Below are 25,349 nucleotides of genomic sequence, written 5' to 3' on the forward strand. Positions count from 1 at the left end.
GTGAGAGTTCACCACTAGACAACGAGTCTGAGAGAAGCGACAAGAAGGTAGGGAACGCTGGAGGACCGCGGAGGAAAGGTGTGTCCGCCTGGCAGACAAGGGTGAGGGGCGAAAACCCCTCTACCCATGAGAGAAGCGCACTTCTGCGGGCAGGGGGGGGGGGCAATATTGCTTAGCATGTGCAAAAACAATCAAGAATGCAAAAATATTGGAGCGGTTTTAGAAACAACTGAAGTTCCTAAATATACACCTGTGTTTTCCCAATTTTCCCAGTCTCAGTTTCTTTTGGAGTCTAACTTTGTGGAGCTCTCCGCCAGACGAGAGCCCGCGTTTATTTCCCTTTATCGTTCAAATCAAAAGAAGAATCCCACTTTCATGTCTTCAGTGTCAGTATGAATCAGCAGGTGGCTAACTTGGTGTAGAAACACAGAATCCCCCCCCACACACACACACACACACTTTTTTAAAAAAAATCAATTGTTATATCATCTTTTATTCTGTAATTACTCACTTTCGCTTACACAAGAGTCAAATTAAGAGTCAGAGGGTTATAACTGGAATCAGAGACCCACTTTCAGCCTTGGTATATAAGTTGCTCATTCTCATAACTTGTTTTGCAGACGCCAAACCTGAAGTGTGAGTGTGAGGTGAAATAAGCAGGCTTTGTGACCTCTTGGCGTTTTTAATTGCGTAGGTTTAAATGAAAATTACAATAAAGGTTATAACACATCTACTATGTTTCCCTTGATATACATATTTATACATTAAACCTTTTTATTCATGAATAGTGGGATGAGCAATTACCTGAAAACAGAAAATGAAAATAAAAATACACGAACTATACACAATTATAAAACCAAAACAACGAATATATAGTGTTTTTCTTCTTTTTAAAGGTTTTGTTGCGTGACTCTTTGACTTTGGCTGGACAGAAATCATCTTGTTCCGATCTTTGTGTTCTGTTGTCACGAGAATAGCACATGTAACACCTGGTAGACCAGGAAATAAGGTAACCATAGAGAGAGATTCCGCGACCTTTGGACTAACTTCGTGCCTGACTCCTTTTACAACACGTTTATTTAACTACCAAAATACTCCAAGTGCCAGAGCACCGCTATCTCTCTCCTGTAAAGCGCCGACAACGCGAGGAAATGTTTGGCTGCGCGTTTGGACGCGTCGCAGGGTATTACGGTAGCTGCCGCACGTCGGTGGCGGACACAAAGAGGAAGCGTGTTATAACCGCGCTGGCTGGATTCACTTACAGTCAGGGACGATCTATGTCATCTGGGTTTCTGAAGATCTGAGCCAGGAGCAGTTTGACGTGGTACGTGGACTGTACCGTGTGTGTGTGTGTGTGTGTGCCTGTGTTGTCATTTTGTCTTACTTCCGCTAGGCTGAAATGTAAAGGGAACGTCTCATGTTACAGATTACATTTAAAGTAAACTTAACATCTGTATGTGCGCAAATTACGAGTTTTTACGTGTCTGGGGTGCGTGAGTAGAAATAAGTTAAAGGGCACCAACCTGCAGCTGCTGCGTGTCTATCAGTGAAAGTGAAAGACTAATGTGAGCAAGTTCAGTTCAAGTTTACAATATAATTGTCATTCAAGCCACATTTTCATATGCCGGCAGCGGTCTTTTACCCTAATTTGGTAGAGTTTAGAATCACTGGGATGGTGACAACTCTCTCAGCTATGCAAGTACAAATAGGTCAGGCCAGTGTGACCCTGGAAGGTCTGGGGGCCTTATAAAATCATCAAAATAGACACACACTTATAATCCTTTAGCTACGGGCTACTGTTGATCCAAATGCATTTTACTGTCAATTCTGCGGACACACTGATGATAAAGGTTAGAATCATTCACACTTAATACAAATGTAACCAATATTCATGTCTGCCTACAAACTATCGATACTTGTCGTGATTTCTATTCCGTGCACAACTTTACATCTTTAAACCCTCTAAATCCAATACTTTATTGGCTTTTCATTGCACAATTAGAACAGCACAAGTGTGTGTGACTGTGTGCGTGCTTGGTTATGCAGGGAGCGTCACTAGAGTTTGTTGCTGGTCCCACTGATAAGACAGCCCTGCCCGTTCCCCTGGCACCTATCACACAGCACATCATCCCAGAGGTTTACGCTGTAAGTCTGCAGGCCTTCCCAGTGTAACATTCTCTTCTAGGCAGCAGTCAGTACAGAGCAGCAGTCAGCCGAGTGTGTGGTACGTAACATGTTGTCGTGCGTTTTATAAGGTCAGTAGCTCTACAAAAGGATGAAAGCAATTATCTTCTCTTGAAGTAAAGGCAGGATGAATGAGCTGAGGACTAACACAAAATGGACTCTTTGGTCTGCTTCAGCTCTTGATGACCCACTGCATGCTGTGATCTACCTTCTTTTGCATATATTTGTGACAAGACCGGGAAAATCCAGTTATAGATGCTTGAACTGACAACATGAGCTTTACAAGCGGACATCATTTTGCATAGTTGTATTTACTTTCTGTTTAAAATGATCCAGGACTACGACAAATGTGGCCTTTAAAGCCACACTTAAAGCATGTAAAGGAACACTGGCTGTTCTCTTTACAGCCTTTAGATCTAATTTTTTTCAGTCCCATTGATGTGTCTGAGGTAGAAAGGGCATTAATGAAGTATATTCTCTAGATTTAATCGCAATATAAGCTAATTTTTCTCTTTTTTTGATGTCATTCAGTCTCACCTTAACTTTCCAGCTAAGCAATAATCAGTCGGCGTGACTTTATTAAAACTTGAATGATAATCTTCATGGATGGACGGGACCAGTACCCCAACAATTGTACAGTCACTTGAGTTAAACCTCCTTTCTAAGACCTCTCTCTGATATTTCCCGATCCTCGCTGTGAATGCTCTACTTCAGAACATGTGGACCGTGCTTGGAATGACCACCCTGCCTCATGTTGGAGGGTTCCTTGGAGGTTTAATCACACGCAGTGAGGTAAAGACCTGGTATCCAACCCTAAAGAAACCATCATGGCGCCCACCCAATGCAGCCTTTCCTGTTGTGTGGACCTGTCTGTACACAGGAATGGGGTGAGTACAGACTACAAACTTCCCTTCTCCCTCCTTTGTTCTGCACTGTCTGCTCATTCCGTGATGAAGACTGTTGACCTAAATAACTTTGTGTTCCTTCTCCGGGCAGGTATGGCTCCTACCTGGTGTATAAAGAGCTGGGAGGATTCACCGATGATGCTGTAGTTCCACTGGGACTCTATGGGCTGCAGCTTGCTCTGAACTGGGCCTGGACCCCTATCTTTTTTGGGGCACACAAACTAAAATGGGTATATTTAACACAAAAATCATTCACTGTGTTTGTAGTTGTTATTATTATGCTCATTTAACACTATTTCTGCCTGATTTAGGCATTCATTGAGATCATCTTTCTCACCGGGACCGTGGCAGCCACCATGGTCTCTTGGTATTCCATCAGCCGCACTGCAACTCTGCTGATGGCGCCTTACCTGTCCTGGCTGTGCCTTGCCACCTCTCTCAACTACCGTATCTGGAGAGACAACCCCGAGAAAAAGGACGATTAGAAAGAATGTCTGTGGCCTTTGACACAAACAACAGCTTGTAAAAGCTGAATCACTGAAAAAAATGGTGAAAAATGCACAAAAAAAATGAATGTCCTGATTGGATTTATAACATGTGAATCATCTTTATATTTTGTAAGACATAATTATGTAACACTGTTATTTAATTCTGATCTGTACCGCTGCAGACTGTGTAATGATGCAGATATAGAAAATAATTGCCTGTCATCGTGTTCCTTTGAGTGATGCTTTTGTTTTGCTTTGAGCTTTGGGAACTCAAAGGTCAAAGTCCCTCCGGAATGTAGAACATCACCAAATTTTAATGAGCCATTCCTTGGCCTATTATCAACATTTCATGAGAAGTTCATTAAAATCTATTCATACCTCGAGTCATTTTCCTAACAAACAACTTGAGGCACTTTGAGTCTTGTGTAAGTTGGACGATTGAATTTAAACAACAGATTGTACAATAATTGTCAGGCATCCTCACAGATCCATCATCAAGATTACGAAACGCCAACTCAATTACATACAATAAAAAGGATTTAAAACACACCCTGGAAACAAACATGGCCACAAAGACCTCAACCCCAGACAATAGTATGTAAGTGAGTCGAGGTGACGCTTGAAACCGCCAATGCTGTGGGCGTGTATCATAGTGGGCGTGGTCCGTTATGGGGCGTGGTTTGCGCGGTCTGCGAACCTGCAGTTGGACTGAGGGAGAAGTTCCAACTGGTTTAACGAATGTGTGACAGTTTTGAGTGGTACGTGCGCGGTCTTAGAACTCTCCTCTCGCTCGCTGTGTGTACCAACATGCAGCAGGTTTGTTGGGTACGATTGTGACCTCTGTGTGAACTGGGGATTAATTTTAAATATACAGAAGGAAGGAAGAACTCCTGTTTCACAACAAATTCTAAATGGGAAGAGCTATGTAACTGAAACTGACGCAATTATGTTACAAACATATAATCCCGTGACTTTTCTCATATTGGCTCAAAAGTCTATGGTCTGTATCATGCTTTTGTTTTTTTCTCAGAACATGTGGCCCATGCTTGGAATTCCCATCCTGCCTTTAATTGGTGGGGCCTCTATCCGTTACATTGTACACAAAGAAGTAAACAACTGGTACCCTAGTCCGAAGAACCCATCATAGCATCCACCAACCGTTGCCTTTGCATTTGCATGGGCTTCTCTGTATGCTGGAATGGGGTAATTGTGTGGCCGATGTTCCAGTAGAATTTTTATAAATTACATATTTAGTCTCTATGATAAAAAAAAAAATCGACTTCTTTTATGCAGGTATGGCTCCTACCTGGTGTATAAAAACCTGGGAGGATTTATGAGGATTCTGTGGTTCCACAGGAACTCTATGGACTGCAGCTCGTTCTGATCTGGGCCTGGCCTGTTTTCCTATATGGCGCACACAAACTAAATTGGGTATTTCACTTGTGGAGATGCAACTATGAGGGTTGATGCAGCCAAGGTTTTCCCAGATAACACCCTATCTTTGCCCAAGCTGTTCATTGACATTATCCTGGTCACTGTCGGGGTCATCGTCATCTCTTGGTATCCCATCAGCCGCACTGTAGCTCTACTCATGGTGCCCTAGGTGTCCTGGCTGGGCTTTGTCAATTGTCTTGATTATTGCATCTGGAGAGATAACCCCAAGATAAAAAGAAAAGATACTTTTGTGTCCCTAATGTTAGTTACTGTCTGAAAATGTATTTAACATTGTGCTGTGTTGAACTCACGTTCGATGAACGAGGACCCAACACTACCAGGGTTTGTCCAGCAGATGGCGCTATGCCGCATGACTAGAGACGACACAGGCGCATCATTGGTAAATGCTGGGTGTTATTGCGCCACCTATAGTGTAGGAATGTAGAAGCTTCTCAAACGAAAACTATTATCGGCTGTTTCATCGCCTACAGTTGTACAATGGGATGAACAAATAGTATTAATATAATAATCCGACGCTAATTTAGTAGACTGGTAAATATAGTGCAGCTCTAATATTATCTATTGAGAAGTACCCTTTATTGGTGGAACAAAGGAAAAGTTTCTAGGTAATTATTGAAAGTCCTGTGAGAATTTCTAGTTTTTAGATTGATTTTTAAAAAAAACCTACATTTTCCATAATAACCTACATAAAAACCTACAATTTCTTATTCCCTTCTCAATGTCAACCTTTTTTTTTTACACTGAATGTAAATATTTATAATCATAACTCAAGTCAAAGCTTCCTATCAAATACTGGTTTGGCACTAGAGTTGATACAATTGGTTCAGTCTTTTAGGGCCTAATAAGTGGACAGACCATGGCATTAAAGTGTCACAATATATCGACTCATCAGTATTTATATCAACATATGAGTTAAAGCTATTCATAACTTATGGTCATGATACAATAACACAATTGCTTACAAGAATGGGAAGAACTATCTTTATTTCTGGACATGCAATATGATGTAAATCATACAAAGTTATTTTTCTGTAGTTTTCTCTGGAGCATCATCTGATGATTTGGAGAATCTTTCCATTATTGTTTTCCACAGGCCCTTTTTTTCTTCATCCGTCTGTTGCACACTCCCTAGAGTAGAATGAGAGAATGTTAACAGGAATAATGTGTGTCTCCTCCATGGTACACAAATGAAATGTATTTCCATACCTGATAAAAGTACTCTACACTCTTCCACTGTAACACCAGTAAAGCTTGTGTCTCGAACTCGAGGAAACTGAAATTCAACAGAGAATGTTAGCACAACACAGATTTTATGACCAACACAACAATGCATGGCTTTTTTTTATGTTTGTCAATTGTAAAAACATCCCACGCAAAGGCTGACAATTTATGATTTACTTATATTTATGTCTGTATTTCTGTAAGGAGGTGAATGCACAGACCCGTTGTCTGTATACACTGCTGTTAATGCGGGCCAAACTTTCATACATCTGGTCGCATTTTTCTGGATCCGATATCTGATAAGAAAAGGGGAAATATTGTGTCAATGAAACAGTTTATCAAGTGCTAAATTACCAATATTGGCAGCGTATTACCGATGCCATTTTGCAGCTAATTTGAATTTAAAAGTAATGTGCCATTAGAGCAGCTGTCACCGCTTAAAAACATTCTTTTTGCAAAGGAAACATCACTGATGAGTATTAGAAGAGGGATAAGGTCAGTACTTAGCTAGCTTAGTTCGCTAAATTTGGCACCGGGTTACCTGAGTGTTTTCACCCTCACGGAAGGATAAAGCTACTCGTTTCCTCAGAAATGTTCCTAAATCGCGTCCTTTCTTGTAATCGTCCAGCGGCCATTCTTCACACAGTTTCAAGAAGCGTCGATACCTGGTGGCCGACATGTTTACATTTATGGTCGCCAACGGAGTGATGTAAGGATGTGTAAGGTTTGACCTTCATTGCACGCCGTAGTTGTGTTACATCGAAACCTTTCCTCTTCGCATTTCCCCTTCTTGCGGCTCTTGTTGCCACACCGCATCCAGGCAGAATGAGTGGATCAACCGTCAAAAAAGGTTCATCTGGCGTGGTGGAATGGGTCAGATCAGCTTGTCGGTTCGCATCGGATAGAAATGACTTCAGAAGGTGAGCTGCTAAAAGGAAAATAATGCGCAAGGCGGTTGAAATGCTATATCGTTAGCATTAGTGCTAGTGTTAGCTCACGCTGCGACAGATCAATTTGTCCTTGCTCTAATTTTGTTGCACGTCAAAATTATTGTCGCTCTAAATTTTGTCACCAGAATCGTTTTAGTTTGTATTGAAGAACTGTGTGATATATAGTTGGTTTACAAAGCTGTGATTACTTGAATCAAATAGATTAGTACATTAGTTTAGTTCCTTTAAAATTTTAATTATTTAAATAATTATTAAACTTCTGTTTAACTAGGATAATCTCGTTGTGATTCAAACCCCTCTTTTTCAAGGGACTCCATTAAACAATAAGGTTTTTCAGATATAATAACATTAGTAATGATGATTCTGATTGAACTGAATAGTGTTAATAGTGCGGCGGAGATCAAAGTGTTTAAATTTTGTGGTGCCTATTTAACTTGCTTTTTTGTTACATTGTATTGTGTCTTTAGGAATCTACTGGTCAACCTAGGCTTGTTTGCAGCTGGTGTGTGGGTTGCAAGAAATCTTTCAGATTTTGACTTGATGGCTCCACAACCTGTGACATAAGCTGGTCAACACCTAATATCAGGATGATGTGAGTTTTTCTGTTTGCCACAACGTTATATTTCTGTCACAGAGTGCTGACCGTCACGATGGGTTTTTTCCCCAGGTGTCGAGGACCAACAATAAACGATGCAAACCTTCGGTGACAACCAACGCTTTGAAGGCGGATCATCCTGTTGACCTGAGATGTTGATTGGTGTCACAAAGAATAACTGTGACAATAACTATATTCATATTACGCTGATAGTCCTCTTAATTACAGTAAAAAGTACATGTATAACAGCTACAGATAGGCTGTTGAATTACAATTAGAAAAATACCTGATCTCTAAATTTAGTTTTTGTTTTGGTGCATTGAAACTCTGAAATAGTGAAGTTTGATTTCTGCAGCCATGTCCACACAGGATGAGTTTGTCGCTGCAGCTCGTAAGTGTTTGTCTGTTGGTAGAAAGTGTCTGTCTGTCGCCCAGAGTTTGGATTTAGCCGCTCAGGTCACGGCTATTGATTTGGGATTGAAACCAGCGTTACTGTACGACAGCAACGGCGCAGGCGCGGATCAGGTGCAGCAGTATCTGAGCTGTGTGCAGTCTCTCCGGCTCGTGTCTGATAATCTTCTCGTGTTGGATTTAAATGGGAATGCTGTTATTGTTAATCCAGAAGCAGTCAGATCAAACGTAGAGAGAGTGTTTTGTGACGGAGGAGTGGCTGTGATCGATGTGCGTCACTCGCTGAAGGAGCCCATCGTTGTTGACCATCACAACAGGCAAATTAAGACCATGACCAGTGAGTTGCTGCTCTTTCTCAGAGGGCTGGAGCAGCTGAAGGAGGGTGGAAAACCTCTTTATGCTGGAAACAAGCCAGAAGACTGGAACCTGTGCACGGTGTTTGGTCTGTTATTGGGGTACCCAGTTACTTACTGGTTCGATCAGACCAAAAGCTTTGAAAACTGTCTGGCTTTCACTCCCCTGGTGGTGACGACAGCTTCGGCCTCGTGGCAGAAGGAAACTTCGAGACACAGATGTTGTCTGTACTCCTTCAGTGTTCCAGCTGCTCTTCTTTATGAGACACGGCCCATCCTGGAGAACTGGAGGTGTGCCGTACAGGAACGATTTCAGCAACAAAAGCTCCTACAGGATCTTACCATTTGTCAGACCAATGTCACTCTGCCATCAGTCTGTTTGTGATACAGTTTACCTTTACAATAAAATCCCAAGTTTTACTGTGCGCTCACTGAAGTCGATGCCTTTTTATTTTTAAATATAAAAGGTGCAGTATTTTACTTTCTGCCAGCTGAAATGACCATGTTTATTTTGTCCAAAGGCCTCCCATATTAAATGAGTCAAAAATTGATTTAAGATAAGACAAGATTTGTATTTTTTTTTTTAAATAATTGAAAATGAAAAGATTTAAATACAAAAGATAGCATATTTATTAATTTGGTTCATGTTATTTTTACTGTTGGAAGAACAGCCAAACATCCTTTCATACTTGTTAAAAATATCAGTTTACAGTAAAATGTAGATATAACCTATCGATTATTCAACCCCATTATGTCACCAAAATGGTCCTTGCAGCCCTGTTTTAGTGAAACGGCTTCATTGCCTGTATATTTAGACCCGACCTGATATGGGTACATATTTCCAGGTACAATAAATATTAAAATGTAAGTTTGTAATCAACTAAAAACAGAAATTCAAACAGCTGTAACAACCTAAATCTGAGGTAGAGCTGTCATGTTGACGACCAGCATTACATCATCTGTGTGTCCGATGCAGACAAGGCAGCAACCGTCACGATGACGTGCAATCGTGCCACCATTTAACGGTTCTAATGAGGTTCCCTTTTCTTGTCACATTCAGTTTGAGATTTTAAATACGTCATATTGCACTTTGAATAGAAAAGAAGCAGCTGGTGCATCCAGGACTGTCAGAAGGGCTGAATGAGTGGCAGCACTTCTCCACAGCGACCACTAACTTTCAGCTCTACCAGATGGTCCGCTCTTGTGGGTCCAATGTTCAGGATGGCGATTGGTAATTTCTTGTCACTTGCTGCCAACAAAAACCTGTATCCGGAATACACCTTTGGAACAACAGAGAGGGAATGAGATGCAAAAACCAAACAAAGGAATTGTAAAGTTCAGAGACCACTTTACAAGAAAGGCACCTGCAGCGACGACCCGGCAACAAGCACTGCATCTGACTCTGCTAGTCGTTGGTGCACAAACTGAACCGTTGCTTTGTTCACAGTGTCTCCAAAAAATGTGACCTCTGGCTTTAGTATCCCTCCACAGTCCTCACAGGAGGGGACTCTGAAATGGAGGACCTGCTCGTCCTCCAGGAACACATCCCCGTCAGGGGCCACAACGCCTGCCTGAGCTTTCCAGTCGGGGTTTAATGCCACAAACCGATTCTGCAGCTCCTGCCTCGCTGAGACTACACCACAGCCAAGACAGACCACCCTGTGGACACACAGTCTATTCATTCATCTCAACAGGTTTTCAGCATTTGTGACAGATGTATTTCCCCACTACTATTACTGTTGTTGATTACATCTTGTTATTGGGCTTTCCCACCTGTGGGCGCAGCCATGGAGCTCAGTCACCCCTTTATGTCCGGCTTTTGAATGAAGAGCATCCACATTTTGCGTGACCAGCCAGTGGAGATTCCCCACCTCTTCCCACCGCTGCAGGGCTCTGTGTGATGAGTTTGGCTCATGGGAGGAGAACTGTGGCCAGCCCACGAAGTTTCTGGCCCAGTAGCGCTGGCGAGACTTGGCGCTGCGGACAAACTCAGCGTGTTGCATGGGTCGTCTGTCAGTGCGAGCATACAGCCCGACCCCCTCGGAGCGGTAATCAGGTATCCCAGACTCCGTGGAGACTCCCGCTCCACCGATGACAAACAGACGTCTTGCCCGGGACACAAACTCCTGAAGCCGCTGCAGGGAGCGGGGATTCGCGGCGCTGCATGCGGGGACAAATGCCGACACCGGGACAGGGACCGTGGATGCTCTCCTTGTCGCTACCATGTGTAGAGGAAACATCCACCGTGGTAATCTCATCTACAGCAACAGGATATTGTGGTATAATTACTGAATATATTTATTAAATGGCATTTAAATGTGATTGCTACTTCGGATGGTGTCACGTTCAAATGTAGTCTGTAAATATTGGCTGTCCGGTGTAACGTTCCAAGAGCTTCAGTTCTTATTATACATACAACAATTCACAATATCTTCATCATTTTATAAACAATAATAAAAGTGGGAAGAAGATAAGGTACAGCATAAAAACATACACTAAACTACTGGTAAGGACACATTATGTACATGCTGCCGTAGTAAAAATCTAATTTGACAGTCGAGTTAGCTCGCTAATTCTAGTCAGCGACGTGAGTCTGTAAGTTTACCTTCTTTTCTTGACTTCTGCAGTTTTCTGGAAGGATGAGGGGCTGAAAGCAGCGTTATTAGATTAAAAAATATTTTTCAGGTAGTATTTCAGGTATTTCAATAAGACAAAGTAAACAGGCTCACGTAACACGGAAACGTCATCCAGTGACAGAAACCGGAAATACTACATTTTACGTAACACCCAAAAAAAATAATAGATTGGAGCGTGGGATTTGTAGTCGGTGATATAAGGATTTAAAATGTCCTACATCAAATATGTTATCCCGAAGAATATTTATATCACCGTAAATTTTACCAATTGCGACTTCATAAAACACTAAGCCAAAATAAAAATATTTTTGTAAAATCGATGTTTATGTAACGTGGAAGTTTACAATAGAAGCTTTCCAGTGGCACTACAAAATGACATAGAAATTGATATAGAAAATAATACATAAGTATACATATTAAAATATATATGTAATTCATAAAAATCTTTGTAGGTAACTATTGCATACATTTTATGAACAATATTTTTAAGTGTGTAATTCAACTTTTATAAACAAAATTACACACATGCATTTTGCATACAATGGAATTTCATGAACATGTTGCATTATGACAAGAAGTAATGCAGTCATTTAAAAAACTAAACTAAAAAACCCATGCAGTAGTCCTAGCCATAATGAGCTGGTGTCTTGTGATTAAAGATGGAAAGGAAGTTAGTCAAAGGTTTAAAGTCAAACCCTCTGTTGTTAACAGATGACACTGAAGATGTTTTCCAATCTTACGATCTGGCTGAATTAGATTTGAAGATGAAGAGCTGGAAATGTTTCGTTCTTAAAATATGCTGCACACATCCTGGTTACAAAACTCCAAGATTTCTGTTGTTAAACAAGACAGATATCAACATTAGCACTATCATGAAAAAAGATACATTTGTTTTAAGAAATCAGAAACCATCTTTTTGCTCGAAGTCCTACCAGAATGTGTGCAATTGAAGACGCTTTCAGCATGGCGATAAAACCCATCTCCAAGGATGGAGCGGTAGTCCACGTGGCTTGTGTGCACGAAGCACTGAGTTGCATCTTTGAACAGCAGATCACTTTCTCCATATTGTTGTGACTCAAAGAGCTTAAAGTGTAAGTTTGGGTTCGATGCCAAAGTTTCCTACAAGATTGAATAAGATCAAATTAGAAATAATATAGATGAAAACATTTTAAGGAAAATGCTCATATTCTGTCTGCAGTGGTTGTTTTGCTGATGTCAGTGTATGCTGATGGGAGAAAAAATGCTAACAATAATTGAAGCAAGAGTCTGAGCACATGAGCGGACCTGTGACTTCATGAGGAAGTCGTACACACGCGCTGTGAGAACAGGACGGGTCATGATGGTGTTTGGGGGGATTACTCCGAGGTTACAGCTCTCCCACTCTGACAGCGGAGCTCGGCGACCATCAGCACACAGCAGTTCAAAGTCTGCTGCTATCCACCCCTGTGCCCAACCAGTGGAGTTTAAATCTGAGGACCAACATCAAAGAAGTGTAATTTTAAAGCTGTAAAACAGTGCTCCTGCATGCTCTTTTAAAATCGCTCTTTCGTAAATCTTACTGAGGATGTTGGCCTGGAGGCTGTGATGCTCAATAAAAGCCACGTCGCCATAGCTTTTACCACTGACATCTCCAACCAGGCACCTGTGAACAATCACAGCATCAAAAGCTTGCTTTTCTTTCATCTTCTTCAACAGCAAACTATGAGATGTTTGTAAAAAATAAAATGGAGTTGGAAGAACAATTTTTATTTCATTATCACCAGATTATTGATATGGAGAAAAAAAAGTTAAAGATGGATATCAAAATGTCTTTAAGTCAAAAGTATGCAATCAATTTTTAGATTATTGCTTTTATCATCACTTATAAATGACCAGAAACCTGAAAAAAAAAACAACCAAAAAAACCGCTTACCTCAATGCCCCCATGTTACCATAGTAACGCTCATTGTGGTTGTCGGCGCAGCGTTTTGTGGTAGCCTCCCCGGTGCCTCCCAAGCACACTTTACACAGATTTCCCCGAGAGCCGGGGAGACAGCCCTTCCAAAACACCTCATTGTACACTAAGAACACAAGGAGATGCGTGATGGTCCTACCATACCCCACTAGAGGTCCATCAGAACGCTACCTTGGTTGGGGTCACATGGCAAACTGCTGTTTCGCTCCTTGTCCAACGTGTGTCTGTACGGCAGCAACCAGCCCGCTGGGCTGTACATGTAGCTGTGGCAGGAGCGGCGGCTGTGCAGGCTGTGCAGGGTGTTTCTGCTGGTGCTCTTTGCCACGGCAACACCGACCACTGATGGTAACACTGACAGCAGAGAAAGAGACTGTTTGACTGTAACCAACAACGTCATCTCTGGCTGCAGGGGTCTTACCATCTGACTCTATAGCGGATAATCCTTTAACCTGCACACAGTTTTTTCCTGTATAAGAGCAAAAAGCACAAGTATTTTGCCTGATCAATTGATTAATTCAATTTCCCTACGGGGATGAATGAAGTACATCTTGAATCTTGATCACCAAGACAATTGCAGATTAATAGTTTATAGAGTAGAAATTGAGGATGAGTGTCAATCTGCACTCGGGCCACCACAGAATCTGCAAAGTTTTTCCACGCTGGAACTTGAAAGAAAAAAAGCTTCAAACACTCTTACCATAATATTCAGTGACGACGGGAACGAGGCCACATTTCCCTGCGATGAAAGTGTGTGTCGCATCCAGTGACACGGCGTCCACCTCGTCCTTCTGTAGCATCAGTGTTGTTGACCAAAACGAGTGAGGTTGGTGCTGAATTACTGTTATTTAAGTGTGATGAACGTTGCTACTGTTGCACGTTGCTAACCAGGCAAACTGACATGACTTGAATGCCTCACCTTTATCTTCACGATGCAGTCGCGCACTGAGAGCCCTCGAACACACACCAGCGGGTCGGAGTTTATGTTGAGGGCCCACTGCTCGCATTTCTTCTGCTCTGCGTGGCTAATGCAGCACCATCGCATGACACTGTCCTCCAGCGAACTTCCTGCGCAGACATGGTCAGTCAGCTTCACAGAGGGGGGGGACAAAAAAACACAACGTCTTTGTTCTCGGTGTAAAAAATAACAAACACACACCAATGATGGTCAGCACCTTCATGCCTGAGGCTTTTCAGCAGGGCCACATAATCCAGGCCCAACACCTGACTGACATCCACATTATCTGGGAAAACACTCAGTTTGTCCGTCGCATCTCTGAACAAGAGGTCCTTCTCTCCAAAAAGAGATGAATCGAAGAGCTGGAAGCGCTGCACCTCCTGTCCTTCTTTGCCAAAGAGCATCTGAGCAACATCGGACAGCATTTGGAGAGGACAATAATGGGGATGGAAACAGAATCTGTGAGGGATGAATGACACAAAGGTACCTGAACTGTGAGGAGAAATTTCTGGGAAACTTTACGGAAGTTGAACCTGGTGACTGTGGCACCTCCCGGACCACGTCCCAGATTACAGCTTCTGTAATGGCTGAGGGGTGCTTGTGTGCCGTCTGCGCACAGTAAACTAAACGCATCTCTCCAACTGTCTGACAGAAGACATAAGGGGGGGAAAGCATTCAAAGTTTTCAGCAGGCTGGTAGAAGCCATAAACGTGTACAGACACTTGATGCAAATTATTCTCCCCAGTTTTGACCAACTAACAATGACGGTGAAATTCCAGGCAGAAATGGCTGCACTCAAACATTTAATTCCCATTGATTTACATGAATTTCTCATCCTCTTAAACTTTGTCGCAGTTGCAACACAAATGCTGTTTTGATTTAAACAGTAATGAATGACTCTGCATATAAATGCTACTGTGTTCGCACCCTTGTTGGGTCAACTGTTTATTTCTATGACAATTTCCTCCTTGAAACATAAAGATATGAGGGATCGGTGCAACGAAATGTCCAGCCATACCACGCCACTAAAATATACCAGAACGGTGGACCGGAGGCTCACCTTCAATACTTTCCAGAGCTAAATGGTCCACAAATGCAACATCTGCATGCCCACTCCTGAGACATCTGTAAACACATTAAAGTCTGTTTACACCCCCACAAACACAACAAATGTGCATTGTTAGTGGCTCCTGACCTGAGGGCCCCTTGGCTGTTGTAGAAGGGCTCGCTGTGAGATGTCTCGCAGTGGGAATTCTTCTGGAGACTGTAGGACTTTTCGCCTTGGCACAGAGTGCAGAGGGATGGTGCCAGGGCAGCGGCGCCAGGAACGCAGCTGGCTCTGAAAAACCCGCTGACATCTGCCCGGGAGGATAAAATCAGAGTGAGCCTGAAAACTAGCCGACCCCAGAATTGTAAAGGAAAAGTGATGATTCCAGACAGTGCAGTGGATAATAATGTGGCCACCATGACTCAGCGGGTGCTCCTTAGACCAGCTCAGGTAGTTGCGGGACAGCAGGAAGCCCAGCGGTAGACTCCAGCCGGCGGTCCAGCGAATGCCGCTGTGACAGCTCCTCAGGCCCCGCAGGGAGCTGATGTCCAAACTGCTGTTCTTCACCACTGCTACAGACAGAATACAGCCCCCTGTGCACACACACGTGCGCAGGTGTGTGCGTGCACACACACACTCAGACAGGGGTGCAGAGGGAACATGCTGAAAGTTCTGTGGTGATGCAAGTCAAACTCACCATCACTGTAAATCTCCTTGGCGACGGTAACCAGATCAAACTGCTTCACGGCAGAATAAACCTCTCCTGCATCTAATGTCACAATGTCAGCACGGTTTGCCTGAAATTTATGTTCAAGAGGTCTCAGCAGAGGCAAAATTTATTTCTTTACATGCCAAATGATACATAAGCAAATTGAAAAGTACAATCAGCAAATTTCCTATTCAGGCATGTGAATACCTGCCAATCCCTCACAGCTCCCCTCCAAAACAAACATCTGGTTTTGTAAGCAAGTTCTAATCAGGATGAGATAAACTGATAAATTTGTTTGGTATCAGTCCGTGTAAACTTGATGTCAAAAGACAATAAACATGAAACATGAATATAAAGAGTTTTACATCTTAATGAACAGTTTCTCCATGTATCTGTACGGATCATATTTTCCATCATCAGTTTATTCTCTTGAATTCCCTCAAGGAAAACATTTGCCTTAATGTTAAAATATTTTGCACCTAAAAACATGCAAAGTTTAGCTTCACAGTGACTCATTTATCTCTTGGACAGAGTTTCCCCGGGTTTTTAGGAAGGCTCACCCTGATCTTGTCGATGCAGTCCATCGTGCTGGACGCTCTCACACACGAGACTCGAGCGAATGCTGCAACAGCAGCTGGTGGCAGCACCGTCACTAGACTTTTGGCTAATTCCGCACACTTCCTCTGTTCAGGTTCTGACACGGTGCACCATCGAATCTTCTTAGCTAACGTAGAATGGTTCAAACAGATAATACACGTTTTTTTCCCACAATTTAGTCTTTATTTGAAATATATGCAAATCTTTGAAAGCTTTGAAATTATCAAATCAAAAGCTCCCAAAAAACAACAAACTAAAAGTATAAATAAAAAATTCAAGAATAGATTTACATTAATAGAAAGACGATGCTACATTCATAAATTATACTGTCGCAGAGTAAACAACCTTACCCCTGCTGCAGCTGATGAGGATGAAAGTAATAAAAAAGGCATTAATTCCCCTCATTTTGGCCCGGCGTGGTTCAGATCTGTGGTAACTTTCTGCAAAACAGAGCTGCTCTGTCTAATCTACCAGTTACGCCCACACGGATTAAAGGCAACTGCTACAAATGGATAATTTCTTTTCAAAAAACTATTACGTAAGCAATTCCTCTGAAAACATTAACGTCCCTTTCTCTTTTTTTAAAGGCATATGGAAAATATTTAGCACATCTGTCACATGGATGACCCCTTGCCAAGATTTCAGTTTTATAGGTGGTGGAAGTGTTGAAAAACTGCTCTGTGAGACAGCATTTGACATACATTAATAGCTGATACTGATGAACGCAGGGGCCAACTAACAGTTAGTGGGAAGCTGTGAGCACAGAGTGACGTCTGAGCACTGTCTGCAAATGCTGGATCCTCTCTGCATGTAGCAAAATCCTTGGTTTCTCTTTTGCCAGCTCAGCGGACAGCCTGGCGATGCGCTCCTCCAACTGTCAACAGCCACAAAAACAAAAGCCAGTGAGAATACAGGTCATTTACCCATACAACTCTTACTGAAGCCAGTCGATGTCCTTTAATGAGACCTTTCACCTCCACCTCAAAATGCTCCGTCTGCACGGTTTAAAACTGAATGTGTTATTCCAACTCGAGGTCTTTGTCCTCATCTGACAGGCTGTTGCATTTCTGCACAGCACCTTTAATTACTGACCACGATTACTGAGGTAAACTCAACTCCAAACTCATCTCTTTCATAAAAACAGAAAACTTCAGTGGCTTTTCATCTTGATCCCCAATTTTTGGCTTTTAACAAAAATAAATAAAAAGTCTCACCTCCTTCATCTCCTGACAAACAGCGGCTTTCTCTGATTGGTCATATCGCCCACTAGTCTGCTTCCAACTTTGTAAAACTGCCTTCAGTTTTTTCCAAGCCCTGAATGACCACACAGACTATCAATGATCGATCGTTCACGAGTAATCGAACATTCAAGATGCACGGTTAACTTCTTACCGGAGCTGCTTCCTGTCCTCTTGGTATGATTCCATGTCCTGCTGGATGCTGAGCAATTCTGGGATCAAAAAAGAAGCTGGATCCACTCTTTGAGTTGGTCCCCTATTTTCTCTCACGCGGATGTCTTAAAGAAACAGATAAAGCATGACAGGTTTGACAGGGTTTCAAACAAAAAATCCAATTGTAAAGTAATTTATCATTCTTTAAACCAATATAAGAAAGAATCATGTTAAGTATTACGCTGCTATCATACTTGGAAATGCTGAAGACTGTGAGAAACTGGAGCTGCTGCCCTCCACCAACTGAACACAAAGAAAATAAATTTAATTGGATGTTATTACCCCTTAAAGTTACAAGAAGTTACAATCTGAAGTGATATCTGACTAATCATCACCAGTACATCAGATCTGCTGCTGTTGAGTGTGTGATGTATGGAGCAAACAGGATGGAGGTGTGACCCCGCTGGTTCTGGAGGAGCCGTGGTGTCAGTGAAGGCTGACTGATCATGCACACTAAAAGCAGGAAAGAACATTTTATTGATTTCATGTGGAACTGCTGGGCTGGATATTAATTATATGGGAAGAAAAACGGCATTTATACTTTGCCAGTGGAGACTCCAGTAGACCCTGTGCACGGTGGGCCAGTCTGCAAACAAACAGAAATGGAACTCAGACAAGCGCATGGATGCAAAGCCTGTTTCAGACACCTCACGGCCTGTGTGCGGCTCAAACTTACAAATTTCGGAGCTCTTTAAATTCATCTTCTTGTTCCAATGAGTCGGTGGGAGGAATGACTGTCCGCTCAGGCGTCATACAACCGAACGTCACGCTCTTCTTCTTCTTCTGTGGGTCCTCTTTGAGCTCTTGCACTGTGTTTGGTTTACAGAGTGCCCTCTGCTTCCAGCGCAGAACACAGCTCCGGACTACTCTGTGTAGACGCCTATGTGATCTCTTCTGAAGGCAGAGAGACTCCTGTCCACAGATAGCATGTATGATGGCACAAATATGTTGTGTATTAGTGAAGATATTAGTACATTATCTAAAGGCATGTTGTATTAATGTCCTGGACACCTTATAATACTGAGGGTTGTCATTTTACCCATTAATATCTTTATACTGACTAATCCCACAGGTAGCTACCTGCTCTTGGCTATCTTCAGCTGGGCCTGCTGTGAGGTCCTTCATGTGTGCAGCAGAGGTGAGACAACACTTCACATCTTCCATCAGTGGCTCTCTGTCAGTCCATGCAGCTCCAGCTGCCTGTTCTTGTTTTAGCTGCAGTTCTGTGACCCACCGCCTCCATCCACATAACACCTGTAGCATTTTCACCAAGACAACCCCAAACCAGAATATCATGAAGTAACAAACACTGAAACCAATGGAAACACAACACATTACAAGTGGAAACACTTATAAGCTCATTAAAAAGTCAGATTTGGATTTAGAGATGAACTGTGACAACATACATCCACACGATGGGCAACGGCTTCTCAATTATCGGGTGAAATGAGCAAGAACACTGCTGCTTCTAATGAAGCACCTTATTCTGAAGTGAGAGAAGAATGTGCAACAACTGATACCTTGGCCTGGAGAGTAAGGGACCAGTGCCAGAGTGCTCGCTCTGTCAGCTCAGCCTCTCTCCTTCTGTGTTGCAGCTTTGAACAGGAAGGAAAACAGTGAAATCATCTATAAGTCAAATAAATCGAACCACATGTATAAATCTAACAGCCAATATTTGTTACCAAATCTTCTCACTTCCCTCTTTCTTTCTTTTTAAAAATCTTTATCATGCTAGTTTGTCCAGCATTACTCAACCCAAACAATTTGGTTTTTTAAATAATGCCTGGTAGATATTTCACAAGCACTGCAACACTATTCAGCCTGTCTCCTGCCTAAGTGCTGCTCTATACAGCAACCAAAAATTCTCCGTGTAAAATCTATATTAAGAGACAATTAAAAGATGTAAAAATGGATACAATATTCAAACAAACCTTTACTTTCCACAGATCAAAACATTTCTGGTACATCTTTAACCTCAGCAGAAACATTCCCTGTCGTTTCATCACCTATGAGATAATCACATTTGTAAAAACATGGTTTAGGACAAGGAAATCTTCAAGGACACCTCACCAAACACTAAAGAGGAAGCTGAACCTTATTTGTATGGAACTGGTTGTGATGCTCATTCCATGTTTTCATGGCTTTAGAAAGGAGTTTGGACTCGTGGTGCCATCTTGCTCTTTCCATGTTTGTCTTCTCTGAGCGAGCATGTGCAGCTTCCTCCTTCCACTGTCTGAAGCACTGCAGCAGCCGTACTAACCAAACAAAAATACTTAAGTATAAAACAACATCAACTTTATGATAATGAAATCTGAGACAGAGTAAGAAAACAGGTTTCCAGTAACAGAAAAATATAATTTAAGGGAAGATATTTTAGCACAGTATGAAATATTTGTTTTTTGTGCAGAACCATTATAATTTTTAAGTGCTAACAAGTGGGTGCATCAGCACTCCAACTAAACAAAATTAATTATTTCAATTTATGTCGAAATGAGATCTGCTGTACCTTTATTTTGGAACATCTGAAACCTGGTCAATGCTTCCCTCTGCTGGCGACAAGCTGACACTGCAGACGCTGTCTCTTCTCTCCAGGCAATGAACACCTTGACAAGAAAGAAAATGAGTAAAGTGTTCGCTTAGGTAAGAATAAATATAGATTGTGGCAGCTGTTTCACCTTGAATTGAAGGAAATATTGATAATGGTTCTGTGCTTCCTGCTCCATGAGCCTGAATTCTCTCTGTAACATTGCTTTATCCCTCCAAACGGACATCACATACCTAGGCAAAATTGAAGAAGATGAGGTAAAGCTTGTCCTGATCATTGAGATCATCGAGGGCAACAATCAATGGACAAGGGATTTCCTTACTGATGTATGGGTAATGAGTTCAGAACATGTTTTCCATACCTGAGAGTGTTTTGGGCTTGCTGTCTGCATAGCTCTGCTGTGTGAGAGCTGAACTGATGCACTCGAAGGCAGCATTTCTGTAAATGCAACACATCACATTTAGATTTCATTTATCTTAAGAAACTTCATGAATATCAAATGCTGAAGTAACTTCCATGCCACAGATGCAATATTAATCACTTTATCTTCATGGTTATGTTGCATCTACTTTCATTTAGGGTTTTTTGCATCTATTCTGTCTTTATATTAAATCTTGAGATTTAAAAAAAAAAATCTTTCAGGTAATGCTTTTCAGAGTGCTTAGAGTAAAACAACTGAGCACTTTAAGATGTTTTCCCTTCTCATCCACAGGTTTCTTTGGTTGTGAAACCGTGATGGGAGGCCCAGTTTCTTTAGCTCTGGTGAGGTTTACACTTTAGGGGTCCACAGGGGAAGAAATAAACAAACTTGTCACTACGAGAGTCTTTTGAAACACTTGGGCCAAGGTGTGACACATACAAGGGACCAAATGAGCAATCGGTGATCACCTGGTACCGCACCGAAGGAACTGTTAATCAGAACAAGACAGTGGTATCCCTACGTTATTAGCTTACATTATGATTCCAAAACTCCATATTTTTTCCACAGAAGGTGGTTGGAAAATTTTGTGGCAAAAAGGGAAGAAGAAAGAAAATTGATAAAGGTTGAGGACAATAGCTTATAATCATTTTCAAGTTAGCCTCCCGATACCTTTCTTTGCGACTCAACACTCTTTCAAACCTCCATCGATGTAATTTTGACAGGATGAGGTAGAGACACACCTTGTCCTAGGTGCCACTAACAATGGACTGAATGAAATGATCTATTCTCTTTGGTGTTCATCCAAGGTAGTGAAATGTCTCCTTCCAAACTCACCTGTTTACATTTTCCCACAGCCCACTTCCTGCCATGAAGGCCACTCTGATGACAAGCCTGCTGGCCCTGATGTCTCCTGCCATGCAAAAAGTTTAAATTGTATTATGAGCAGCGTGTTCACCTATCTCCTTTCAGCATTTGTTTTACCTGTCTTGTATTTCAGGGCTGTTTTCTTCCCACTGGGTTACCGTCTTGCAAAGCAGTGTGTCCATGTACAGCTGGGAGGAAGCAGTTTGTCTCTCTTTTGTCTCTCTCTGTCTGTCATTTAACTTCTCCTGCCATCTTCTCCAGGCTCTCTGCAAGTGATTCCGCTCTTCATGCACAACTGCCTGATAAGGTGATGTTAGTGCCTGACATCAATGGCATGCAGTTAAAACTGTTTCCATCTGCATTTGACCTACTATTCTCTCTGAAAGCATCTGATCCTTATGCGTCTCTGTATGAGCCCACCAGGTGTAAAATACCCAAGTTCGCAAACGCTGCCTGGTAACGTGATAAGCAAATAAATCACAAATCAGCCTTAAAGTGATAAACGTAATTCAAGCATGTACAAATCAGGGTGATAAACTCACTGATTATAAACATCTGCCTGATGTTTTCTCTGTTTGTGAAGCCTTCGCTGCAGCGTTAACTCAGCCCAGGTTTTGAAACATGAGGGCAACATGTGTTCGGCAAAGTAAACATCCGCTTGATGACGCAGTTCCTGCAGAAAAATATGTTTGAAATGCAACTTAACAGCCTGAAGCCACACAAACACTTTCATTTACTTCTGCTAAACTGTAGATCCTGATTATATGATTAATAAAGAGAATAACTACAAATATGTGCCTATTTCTTTTCATCTAGTCCCCCATCAGCAGTAAATGAAAAACACCTGCAAGCGTCTCCTTTCACCCAGCTTCTCCCTCCATTGATTAAAACAGCTTCTCTGGAGACATGTGCTGTTAAGAAAACAAAAATATTCAACTCAAAGCAGTTTATCTACCTTTAATGTGCAATTTGTTAATGCATCAAACCTAAAAGTGCAAACACTCAATTTATTCCTTTGTGTTAAATAGTAACAAGAAACATCCACTATATTAAACTGAAGATGGAGGCACCGCCCTCTTGTGGAAATTCAACGTAGGGGCAATGACGACTGACAAAAACATTTTCAAATATGGTTTCCATCAATTTATGTCAAGTTACTTCCTTTATAGGCACGAGCTTTTAATAAAGCTTCCTAACAATACTACTGGACAGTTATCAAGGCCTAGATTAAATTGATTCATCTTAGAAAATGTGATAAAAATGTGATTTAAAATATGAGAGGATCATGGGGAGCCCCAAACGTATGTAGTCATCTTTTATTATTCTGTTAACAGTCCATAATTAGCTTACATGGTCAACCACATATTTGCCACATTACAACTCACTGCAACTGTTTCTGATGAGGTGAGCAGGTGTAAGTGCATGTTCAAATAGCTGCATGATAACTCTGCTTCAAATAACTTTACCATTGCAAGATAATAAAGCTCATATACAAAATAGTTTAGGGTCATTTATTTTGCAAAGGGTAATACACGAAAGAGCTCTAAAAAGGTCAATGTTCAAAAACGGAAAAAGAAAATTACAGTACCTGTGCTCGATCAGTGCCATTTCTCTTAAAGGTTGAAAATTCTTATATTCAGCCTCCTCCAGACAATCCTGCCACAGCTTCCAGCGCTCATCTAACATCTGTCACACAAACAATACATCCTTAGGGCCTTTATGAACTCCAACTGTGTGATGCAGTTGGTGGGAGGACTTCTCAGCATTTATCCTGTAGTCTGACACTCATGTTGGAGAGCAGTATTGTTGTTCAGCTGATGAGTTTTTATCCAACTTGTGTTATTAGAAAATTAGAAAAAAAAAGAGAGACTACAGTACATGTTTGTGATGTGCAGTTCTGCCTGACAGTATACATTTTATGTTTACAAATGCTTAGGCTTTTTTTTCTTACCCTTTGCTGTGAAGCTTGTCTCTGTTTCAGAACCTGTAGATTCTGATGCTGCTGCAGCCTTTTCTGCCACACGTGCCATGCTGACCTAATTGGTTAAAGTGTAAAGTTAAAAGCAATTATCTACTGTGGGTAGTTAAAGATAGATTTTTAATATATAGAATGATCCTACTGAAGAGTTTTAAGCCTTTTCAGATCAAGTACGGATTCAAACATTCTCTTCTTCATCCGCATCTCTTTTAAAGTTTCCCATCTGTTCCATGTCAAACGCAGCAGTTGCCTATGAGCTTGTGAAGAAAATAGGATGTGTTCCAAAAATTGTGTTCATCTAGTACAAACAAAACAACTTAATTTCAATCATGCTATCGTTGCTTGCCTCAAACACTTACCAAATTGCACAGCACATTGAACTTTGTTTTTCTTTTCCTTCTGCAAAGACACGAAGGTTCGCCAATGCTGGAATGCCAAATTATAGAGATAATACCTAAAACCCACAATTTGTGTTATAATTCCTATTTTACTCACGAATCTGCTGTCTGTGAAAGGCTGGTTTGAACTGTGTTTGTCCAATGTTAATGTACCGGTACCTGTAGTGACAGTCGGCCAGTGTTGTCTGGCACCACTCCTTCCTGGATGTCCACCACTCATCTTTCCAGCTTCCGAAGGCTCGTCTCAAAACCACACTTTGGTGGTGGGACCTGCAGCGTGTAACCGTTAAGTCAGGTGGAACAAAAACCATCTTATTTTAGGAAGCTTTAAATTCTACGTTTCAAAACAGGTGTAGCTTGTGTTACTTGGCTGAATGAGGAAGAATTCTTCCAAAGGTCTTCAGCATCCATATCTTCAGATACTTCCTTGCCAAGTGCCTGTGGAAGTTAATTGATTACATGCATTACATGTATTATAAACGCAGAAAGATTACTTACAGACTGGTTACGTTTTTATTAGTTCCTTCAGTCTTCCACCTTTGTTCCAGCCATATTCATCTCGGTAAGGAATCTTTGTGGCGGGACCTTTGCGGACTTGTTTTAATTCGTCAATAGAACTGACTGACTGAACGGTTTGTGTTCTTCCTGAATCTGCCCTTTTGCTGTTAGACTGCATTTTATGTAAAGGGAAACTGGAAACATGGATACAGAAGGGTCGAATTGGATGGTCACATTGGTGGCAAATGCTACAACCTGACAGGTTTCCGACAGTTTAAACAGTTGTATCGCGCCCTTGTTATGCTAACCACGTGAACACATAAGGTGCGTTTCGCTTGTTGTTGACAGTCAACAGTAAGTGACCAAAGATCCCTACGCGCAGCATAAAAGCCACTCACTTACGCGAAGACAACAAGTGTGTTATAAAGCTGTTTAACAAGTATTTCTTTCAGGCTGCAATCGAGAAATGAACCACGTGTTACAATATTTACAAGCTGTTTTTTTTTACATATTATCTGAGCGGCGGGCAAAATTCGTAAACGCAAACCATAGGGTCTTTGCAGTGTCATAACAACTTGCGATGTAAAACCGGGTAATCCCGTGCGGGCGGCTCCTCCGTGCTAAAACACAAGCGGCTGAAAAAGGCTCGGACAGAGAATTGAATCAGGCAAACCCCTCACAATAAAAAGCTGCCCAAAACGTTGCCTCCAGACCGGTGTAAGTTGATGGCAGT

General features: G+C 41.7%; 7 protein-coding genes across 12 annotated transcripts; 3 read left to right on the forward strand and 4 right to left on the reverse strand.

The window, feature by feature from the left end:
* Positions 1-1,167: 1,167 nt before the first annotated feature.
* Positions 1,168-3,960, forward strand: tspo (translocator protein). Of its 3 annotated transcripts, XM_029827167.1 has the most exons (5): positions 1,178-1,324; positions 2,047-2,224; positions 2,899-3,071; positions 3,181-3,319; positions 3,401-3,960. In XM_029827167.1, exons 3-5 carry the CDS (start codon positions 2,902-2,904, stop codon positions 3,572-3,574), a joined length of 483 nt encoding a protein of 160 aa, XP_029683027.1. In that variant the 5' UTR covers positions 1,178-1,324; positions 2,047-2,224; positions 2,899-2,901; the 3' UTR covers positions 3,575-3,960. The 3 variants fall into 3 exon arrangements, with proteins under 3 accessions (XP_003973286.1, XP_029683027.1, XP_029683028.1); XM_003973237.3 differs by lacking the exon at positions 2,047-2,224 and having other exon boundaries at positions 1,168-1,324; XM_029827168.1 differs by lacking the exons at positions 1,178-1,324; positions 2,047-2,224 and adding an exon at positions 2,234-2,255.
* Positions 3,961-5,990: 2,030 nt separating this feature from the next.
* uqcc2 (ubiquinol-cytochrome c reductase complex assembly factor 2) lies at positions 5,991-6,988 on the reverse strand. 2 transcript variants are annotated; one of them, XM_003973307.3, is made up of 4 exons: positions 6,795-6,988; positions 6,475-6,549; positions 6,239-6,305; positions 5,991-6,160 (listed from the first exon to the last, which is right to left on the reverse strand). In XM_003973307.3, exons 1-4 carry the CDS (start codon positions 6,930-6,932, stop codon positions 6,054-6,056), a joined length of 387 nt encoding a protein of 128 aa, XP_003973356.1. In that variant the 5' UTR covers positions 6,933-6,988; the 3' UTR covers positions 5,991-6,053. The 2 variants fall into 2 exon arrangements, with proteins under 2 accessions (XP_003973356.1, XP_029682043.1); XM_029826183.1 differs by having other exon boundaries at positions 6,086-6,160; positions 6,431-6,549.
* Positions 6,989-7,040: 52 nt separating this feature from the next.
* tomm6 (translocase of outer mitochondrial membrane 6 homolog (yeast)) lies at positions 7,041-8,083 on the forward strand. Its single transcript, XM_011613884.2, has 3 exons — positions 7,041-7,173; positions 7,671-7,795; positions 7,871-8,083. Exons 1-2 carry the CDS (start codon positions 7,079-7,081, stop codon positions 7,765-7,767), a joined length of 192 nt encoding a protein of 63 aa, XP_011612186.1. The 5' UTR covers positions 7,041-7,078; the 3' UTR covers positions 7,768-7,795; positions 7,871-8,083.
* Positions 8,084-8,121: 38 nt separating this feature from the next.
* c19h1orf74 (chromosome 19 C1orf74 homolog) lies at positions 8,122-8,994 on the forward strand. The gene has a single exon (XM_011613885.2). It carries the CDS (start codon positions 8,156-8,158, stop codon positions 8,945-8,947), a length of 792 nt encoding a protein of 263 aa, XP_011612187.1. The 5' UTR covers positions 8,122-8,155; the 3' UTR covers positions 8,948-8,994.
* A 174-nt stretch (positions 8,995-9,168) lies between these two features.
* On the reverse strand, positions 9,169-11,324 carry sirt4 (sirtuin 4). The gene is made up of 5 exons (XM_003973309.3): positions 11,292-11,324; positions 11,168-11,209; positions 10,336-10,820; positions 9,927-10,221; positions 9,169-9,842 (listed from the first exon to the last, which is right to left on the reverse strand). Exons 1-5 carry the CDS (start codon positions 11,307-11,309, stop codon positions 9,690-9,692), a joined length of 993 nt encoding a protein of 330 aa, XP_003973358.3. The 5' UTR covers positions 11,310-11,324; the 3' UTR covers positions 9,169-9,689.
* A 136-nt stretch (positions 11,325-11,460) lies between these two features.
* On the reverse strand, positions 11,461-16,933 carry sxph (saxiphilin). Its single transcript, XM_011613889.2, has 17 exons — positions 16,812-16,933; positions 16,425-16,588; positions 15,853-15,952; positions 15,572-15,748; positions 15,303-15,465; positions 15,168-15,232; positions 14,595-14,752; positions 14,325-14,511; positions 14,069-14,217; positions 13,850-13,940; positions 13,571-13,618; positions 13,324-13,503; positions 13,111-13,258; positions 12,758-12,840; positions 12,483-12,667; positions 12,131-12,317; positions 11,461-12,031 (listed from the first exon to the last, which is right to left on the reverse strand). The coding sequence occupies exons 1-17, from the start codon at positions 16,864-16,866 to the stop codon at positions 11,988-11,990; spliced, it is 2,184 nt and encodes a 727-aa protein (XP_011612191.2). The 5' UTR covers positions 16,867-16,933; the 3' UTR covers positions 11,461-11,987.
* Positions 16,600-25,230, reverse strand: sfi1 (SFI1 centrin binding protein). Of its 3 annotated transcripts, none has more exons than XM_011613888.2 (26): positions 24,628-25,230; positions 24,485-24,556; positions 24,278-24,388; positions 24,080-24,174; positions 23,863-23,977; positions 23,694-23,778; positions 23,331-23,428; positions 22,587-22,653; positions 22,285-22,415; positions 22,114-22,195; positions 21,860-22,041; positions 21,713-21,788; positions 20,819-20,895; positions 20,588-20,690; positions 20,419-20,515; positions 20,007-20,167; positions 19,844-19,918; positions 19,433-19,507; positions 18,993-19,166; positions 18,589-18,824; positions 18,454-18,498; positions 18,254-18,365; positions 18,107-18,155; positions 17,854-17,977; positions 17,676-17,775; positions 16,600-17,335 (listed from the first exon to the last, which is right to left on the reverse strand). In XM_011613888.2, the coding sequence occupies exons 1-26, from the start codon at positions 24,792-24,794 to the stop codon at positions 17,204-17,206; spliced, it is 2,841 nt and encodes a 946-aa protein (XP_011612190.2). In that variant the 5' UTR covers positions 24,795-25,230; the 3' UTR covers positions 16,600-17,203. The 3 variants fall into 3 exon arrangements, with proteins under 3 accessions (XP_011612190.2, XP_011612188.2, XP_029682041.1); XM_011613886.2 differs by having other exon boundaries at positions 18,248-18,365; XM_029826181.1 differs by having other exon boundaries at positions 18,248-18,365; positions 24,656-24,789.
* Positions 25,231-25,349: the final 119 nt, after the last annotated feature.

Source organism: Takifugu rubripes, chromosome 19 (genome assembly GCF_901000725.2).
Source record: "Takifugu rubripes chromosome 19, fTakRub1.2, whole genome shotgun sequence".
NCBI lineage: Eukaryota > Metazoa > Chordata > Actinopteri > Tetraodontiformes > Tetraodontidae > Takifugu > Takifugu rubripes.